The sequence below is a fragment of the Danio rerio genome, chromosome 9 (genome assembly GCF_052040795.2).
Source record: "Danio rerio strain M-AB ecotype USA chromosome 9, GRCz13ab, whole genome shotgun sequence".
In the NCBI taxonomy this organism is placed as follows: domain Eukaryota; kingdom Metazoa; phylum Chordata; class Actinopteri; order Cypriniformes; family Danionidae; genus Danio; species Danio rerio.
The window spans coordinates 1,770,001-1,777,500 of record NC_141029.1 but is presented as its reverse complement, the minus strand read 5'-3'; the positions used below and the strand labels follow the sequence as shown (position 1 = coordinate 1,777,500).

The 7,500-nt window shown below is 38.1% G+C and overlaps 1 protein-coding gene across 2 annotated transcripts in view; it reads left to right on the top strand.

Annotated features, from left to right (window-relative positions):
- The window catches only part of agps (alkylglycerone phosphate synthase), a 51,154-nt gene that overhangs the window by 41,969 nt on the left and 1,685 nt on the right, over window positions 1-7,500 (top strand). Inside the window, exons 18-20 of one of the 2 annotated variants that reach the window (XM_087266214.1) lie at window positions 2,231-2,330; window positions 2,852-2,909; window positions 3,885-4,106. In XM_087266214.1, the coding sequence (XP_087122340.1) occupies window positions 2,231-2,330; window positions 2,852-2,909; window positions 3,885-3,931 (205 nt within the window). In that variant the 3' untranslated portion in view covers window positions 3,932-4,106. 2 annotated transcript variants of the gene reach the window in all.

Sequence of the window (7,500 nt, the reverse complement as noted above, 5' to 3'; positions counted from 1 at the left end):
TCTGTATTCTCCTCCAATTTCGGTTTAATGGAGAGAAGGTTGTTTTTAAGCCGTCTCTAAGCATATTAGTTTTAGGGTGCTTTCACACAATTGCCTGGACCGTACCCAAGTTAGATCGGTCATTCTGCTTTTACTGAATCTTTTGGTTCTGGACATGCAGAAAACGACTCGCGTCCGTCTGCCACGAAAATATCATAAACATTCAGAACATCACACAAGCAGACACTATTACTGTGTTTGCACTGGCTCAGTCCCGCTTGTCACCAAGGTATGAAACGTGACACACCCACACGAACGACGTTATGAAAACGATTTGTTGTACAGTTGGCAGTTTACTTCTGTTATTTGGTATGATTGCATTCACATCAGACGTAAATCGTACCAAAGTTCGCATGAACCGTACCCCAGACCACCTCCTTCAGGCGGACTCAGGTATGGTTCACGGTTGCGCACCTGAGATCAGAAGACACATTAAACGCTAAATGTACCATACTATGATTTCAAACGAACCAGAAGTGCTAGTGTGAAAGCACCCTTAATAACTCATTTCTGATTTCTTGTATCTGTATTTAATGGAGTTTCTGCGCTAGCCTGTTGCTTATGACGTCTTCCGTCTCTTTTTACGCTTCAACAACCCAATCAATGCTTGAGTCTATTTAACTGATTGTATTTGAATGACATTAAACATCGATGCTGTAAAGGGAACCTTATGAAACTGAAATAGTCACATAATGCTTTCAGCAAAAGTTCACCAATGGCTGAGTAACACTAAGGGCTCTATCATACACCCGGCGCAGTGTGGCGCAAGACGCGGCGCAGTAGTCTTTTGGTAGTTTCAGCTTGGCGCAAGAGTCGTTTTGAGGCTTTGCGCTACGCTGTTTGAATAGCAAATGCATTAGCGCTCATTTGTGCGCCCATAGGCGTTCTGCTCTAAAAAGGAAGGTGTTCTGAGGCGCACTGCTGGCACGTTGATATTATCAGAAACTATAATAGATTTTTCATTAGACCAAAACTAACCCGGTCTAAACTCCAGCGCAGAGTTGCGCCTCACTTACACACTGCTTAATACACACAAGAGAGCAATAGACAAACATCTTTACACATGAAAAAATGTTAACATTAAGGATATATGTAGGATATAATAAGAATAGATATAGAATATAAATATAAAGGATTAAAATATTACAAAACATATTATTTTCTAGCCTACATAAATATGAAAAATCACTGCTTTTATGTCTTTTTCATCTCGGGAGGCTTTTTCAGTTCATTCATAACAATTAGCTTTTGTATAATGTTATTATTATTAGCAGTATTATTTATTATATCCATATTTATATTTGTTTTATTAAAAACAAGCTTAGATTTGTCCACCTGTCAGGTTTTAGAGCATATGGGGCGCAGCATGTGTTTTAGGATATAACTCAGGTTTTTGAGCACACTTCATTATTATTGTTCATTTATTCGTTTGCTGGAAATTAGAACTGAATTTAGAAACAGTTTTGAAACAAATCTTTGTGCTTAACAAACAAAATGAATTATTTATAGGCTAATTGATGTCTGTGCGTAAAGGTTTCCCTATCCAAGAGCGAAAGTAGATCCATTATCTCTCATTCTCACGCAGTAGATGCTCTGTTTATCTGTTTTCTGTTAATAAACTGTGAACTGTTTGCTTGTGAAATGCTCATTTTTTCCACTTATACTTACTTTGCTTCCTGTAAATGGCGAATGCGCTCTTGGCGTGACGCAGCTGGCTCTTAAAGGGAATGGGAGATGAGACTCTGATTGGTTTATTCTCAATACACACCTATAACTCATTAAGAAAATAAACTCAACCCTTTTAGACCATGCGCCACGGCGCAAAGCGGATTTTCCCGTCCTTAAATTAGCAAAAATGCGTTCTGACATGCCCTGAAAGTGTTTGCGCCCTGCGTTTTGCACTCTGCGCATGGACCGTCAAAATAGAGCCCTAGCTGTGCATAGAGCCCATTCAATTCATCTTTATATCTGTAGCACTTTTTATACAATGCAGATTGTGTCAAAGCAGCTTAATATACGGTGTAAAAAACATCTGTAAGTTAGCAGTGTTTTGTTCATGTTTTTATTTTTAATTTTCCCCCATTTAATTCTGCTTTTGGATTGCATTATGTGTCCTTAATCTTTCTTCCAACAACTTTTAACCTTAGAAGGTTTGAAAAAGTGACTTTGTTTTCCCCCTTTCTCTTTCTAGAGTCACACAGACGTATGACGCTGGTGCTTGTGTGTATTTCTACTTTGCCTTTAATTACCGGGGTCTGAGTGATCCAGTTCACGTCTACGAACAAGTGGAGGTACGTAGAGCATGTAAAGATTGGTTCAACCATCACTCGCTGTGTTTCCTTTCAGAGATATGAATTCATGTGCAAAACTGGAATATCACACAAAAGATTAGTGAATAAAGCAGCGTTTGATCTTAATTGTGGTGTTTTGGTGACTGTCGCTTTAAATTAAAATGAGATAAGCTCTTTTCAGAAGAGGGCGGAGCTATGGATGCCTGTGTGTCAGGATAGTGGCAGATAAAAAAGAGACTAATTCTATGCTTATGAGGGAGAAACGGTCACTAGTGGGCGGGGCTTTTCCCCTCTGATGACATCATACAAAGGGAGAATGTCAATCAGAATGTTTCCGCAGACTGATTTCATCAAGTCTGATTAGAACAAATACAATTAATTAATTCTGACCAATAGAAGCTGGTTATATTCACAGACAGCTGCCACACAACTGTGTTTAAACCCCTTATAAAATTAGTTTTTGTGTAATAGCTCCCCTTTAAAATAAACAGATTTTTGATCATGCTATTTCTATTGTATAGCACGCAGCCCGGGAGGAGATTCTAGCCAACGGAGGGAGTCTGTCGCACCACCACGGAGGTGAATTACACCACACTGCATGTCCATCATCGGAAACGAATGTTATTCTGATCTCTGCTGAACTAAACACACACACACACACACACACTCCACAATCTGCTTAGTAGAGAAGTGTAGAGTTCGGGTTTGTGGATGTTTAATGGATCTGAAGCATAAGATTATCTCCACTACCATCTGCCTGCTGCTAGCTAAACATCACCAGACCCATTAATCACACACACACTCAGAGACACACACACAAAGAGATCTATCTTTATGGGGACTTGGCATAGACGTAATGTTTCTTTTCGTGCTATATTGTATCCTCTTCCCCTAAACAATTTGCATTTTTACATTTTCAAAATACTTAACTCTGTCTGATTTATAAACCATTTTCCTTATGGAGACCAAGAAAAGTCCCCACAAGGTCACAATTGACTGGTATTGCTATACTTATAGGATTCTCCATAGGCGTGAAACAGTAGAAACTGCTTATTATATGGCCTTACCACTAAATGCAGGCCTCACAGGAAAACTGGCAAATTTTGAATGTGAAAAAGCACATTAATTATGATGTTAAGCAGTTTTAAATTACAAGGACACAAGGCATGTCCTCATAAACCACCTCAACATTGTAATACCTAGCTCATATTCATGTCATTATACAAATGTGTCCTCATAAACCATAAAAAACCTGCACACACGCATATTTGTAGCCTACATGAGGTTGGGTGCTGTAAATGGTGACAGAATTTCCATTTATGGGTGAACTGGCCCTTTAATTGCTGAGACTGAATCATCGAGTTGAATCAAACAAACCACTGAATCATTTGCATACTCATTTAGAGTGATCAAATGAACATAGCAAGCCTATCTGAGAAAATAAACTAAACATTTACTTCACTACTAAAACCACAGAGCTTTTGAGTAACATTTTGAAAGTATTGATTCAAATGAATCAGTGAATCATTTGTGTATTCATTCAATTCTTTTCAGATTGGATCAGTCAGGTTTGTGAACTATTCATTCAGACGATTCAATGAAATGATCCGGTTCATAATTATCTCTCTTTTTTACGCCACAGAAATGAGAGAAAAATGTACATGGGTGAATCACGAATCATTAAACTTTTGAATCACTTTTGAATGAACTGCATCTTTAAAATCAGAGAGAGGACACTGTGAGCGGATATTTATAAACTTTACCAACCTAAAAGAAAGCTGCATGTGTGTGTGTGTGTGTGTGTGTTTGCTTTGTGCAGTGTGTGTGTGGTTTTCGTTGTACATGAGTGAATCACAAATCATCATGAATCATTTAATTTTTGAATCATTTTAATTCTTGAACGAACTGCAGCTTTAAAATCAGAGAGAGGACACTGAGCTGATATTGATCAACTTTACTGATCTAAAAGAAAGCTGCTGGTGTGAGTGTGTGTGCTTTTTTGTTGTGTAAATGTGTGTGGTGGGGGTTTCTCTGTAATTGTGTAATTGTGATCTGCCCGCCGACAGCCCCTTTTGTCTACACACAATCACAGCATGACAAATGAAGTGTGTGTGTGTGTGTATCTGGAAAAACAGATGTAGTCTGGGCCTGCGAGGTGGCAGGGCGCAGGAGAGACACACACAGTTTACTAACCTGTGTTTACCGCGGTCAGAGCTGCCAGTGTGCCAGACCTCCAGTCGCTTTACACACAATGATGCTTTGTTACACGCGGACCATGTGTCCAGGACAGTAAACACGGTTATAGAGGCCCGTTTGCTTTTAGACAAGCAGTTAGCATTGATTTAAAGTTCCATTGTAGAGCTAATGAGAGAGAGACACTCTGGAGAAAAAACTAATGATTCATTAATGAGTCATTTTTGAGATGACTCCTTTTAATGATTTGTTCAGATCGGTTTGCAGATTTTCAGAAGTGAACTGATCAAATCAACTTAGCAAGCCTGGCTGAGAACTAAAAAATAAGTAAACCATTCATTTCACACTTTTATCACTACAAAACCAAAGGACTCACAGTAACATTTTGAAAGTATTGACTCAAATGAATCAGTGAATCATTTGTGCAAATAATGAATCATTTGTGTTTATTGAACACAACATTCCAAATGAACCCTAAAAAAATTAAGCTAACGAAACATGTGACTACAAAAAAATACCTTCCAATAACATTTTGAGAGGAATGACTCAAATGACTCAGTGAATCATTTGTCTGTTTGTTTGTTTGTTTATTTGTTTGAATTAGTGAATCATTTGTGTTCATTGAATTGAACTTTCCAAATAAACCCTAGGAAATTAAGCTAGCCAAACATTTATGAATACAAAATTAGCTTTGCTGGAACACTTTGGAAGTAATAACTCAAATGAATCAGTGAATCATTTGTATTTGAGCTGCTTATAGTACAAAACTCTACTGCAGGGGTCACCAATCTCGGTCCTGGAGGGCCGGTGTCCCTGCAGGGTTTAGCTCCAACTTGCCTCAACACACCTGCCTGGATGTTTCAGGTGTACATAGTAAGACCTTGATAAGCTTGTTCAGGTGTGTTTGATTAGGGTTGGAGCTCAAATCTGCAGGACACCGGCCCTCCAGGAACAAGTTTGGTGACCACTGCTCTACTGGTTGACTAATATTAAATAGGAAAGCATTGATCATTATCTGATAGGCGACATCTATAGCATTGGTGATGTTTGGACTAATGTAACCATTGAGAAATTCAATATCTGGTGCCGTGACCCGGATCATCAGAACTCTGCTCGCACTTCGCTGCAGGGTTTTTGTTTTTCGGGTTTGTTTTATTGACCTCATGCAGACATGTTTACTGATGTCCTCTGAGCTCATCCCAGTGTTTCAGCACACACAGCTTGTGTGTATGCACGCCTCAGGACAGTGCAGGACTGTGAACAGCATGTGTGTGTTTATGCAGGTGAAGGCCTGAGGTTATAGAAGATATGAGTGCATCATCCTCAAACACACTCCAGCTTCATTCTGCCATCACGGCACATACACCTATGCGTTTTGTTCACTAGTATCTAGTTAAGTAAGTTCACTAATTCACACAATTATACAAACATGCATATAAATGATTCACTGATTCATTTGAGTCATTACTTTTTAAGTGTTTTTGTTAGCTATTTTTGTCATATAATGTAATGTCATATAAATGAGTTTTTTAGAGATTGTTTTGAAAATTCACTCCTATGAACACAAATGATTCACTAATTCACATGAACACAAAAATGATTCAGTGATTCATTTGAGTCATTACTTTCAAAATGTTATTTCTAAGATATTTTTGTGCTCCATAAATGTTTTGCCGGGTTAGTTTTCTTGGGCTCATTTGGAAAGTTTGATTCAATGAACACATGGTTCACTAATTTACATAAACACACAAATGATTCACTGATTCATTTGAGTCGTTACAATTGAAGCATTCTTGGAAACAATTGTTTGTGGTCACATAAATGTTCAGTTGGTTCAGTTTTCTAAAGTTCATTTGGAAAGTTTATTCAGTGAATACAAATAATTCAGTAATTTTTACATACAAACACAAATGATTCACTGATTCATTTGAGTCATTTCCTTTTTAATATTCTTGGAAGCAATTTTTTGTGGTCACATAAATGTTCAGTTTGCTTAGTTTTACAGGATTAATCTGGAAAGTTCAATTCAGGAAACACAAATGATTCACTAATTCACACAAATAAACAAACACGCAAATAATTCACTGATTCATATGAGGCCATACTCCCCGAATGTTCTGGAGTCGTTTTTTTATTTATTTTTTTTATTTTTTGTAGTCAAATAAAAGTGCATGTCTCAGCTGTGTGAAAGTGGTTATGAGAGATGAATAGTGACAGGAAGAAAGAGCGGGAAAATGGGCTGATGGTGAGATGATAGATGTGTAAATTATCTCCGTGATGTGGGCAATGATGCAGTCATGCCTCCTGTTTCTGTCTGTCGCCGCAAATACACCACTGGGGGTTGGGGGAGGGACCAAAGTGTGGCGCTCCTGATTGGCTATCCATGCACTCTGTGGGCAGGGCTTATGTTCTTTCATGTGAAATGACTGGCTGTGTAGTTGTAGCAGCTATTTGCATATTCATGAGAGTTGTGTCGTTGTGGTGTGCCAATGCCCGGCCCCTAAGACCGGCCCCCTCTTGGAATGATGACGAAACACTGTCTGCTGGATGATCAATCATATTAAGCGAGAGCGAGACTCTAAACTGCGTCTCCATGAGTGTTGGGTTAATATGAGCACACTTTTAAAGGACATGCCAGTGTTTATATGAGATGGGAAGTAAATCATAATTCAGTGGGAGTTTTTTGTTATGTTGTGTGTAAATTGGCTTGTTTCTTTTAAATGACCAAATCTAAATAATAGTTACTTTTATTATTATAAAATGTGTGTAAGTTAGTGTGTTAATATTAATTAGCGATAGAGATAGATGGATGGATGGATGCATAGATAGACAGATGGATAAATGGATGGATCATTAGACAGTTGAATGAATGAATGGATGGATGCATAGACAGATGGATGATAGATAGATAGATAGATAGATAGATAGATAGATAGATAGATAGATAGATAGATAGATAGATAGATAGATAGATAGA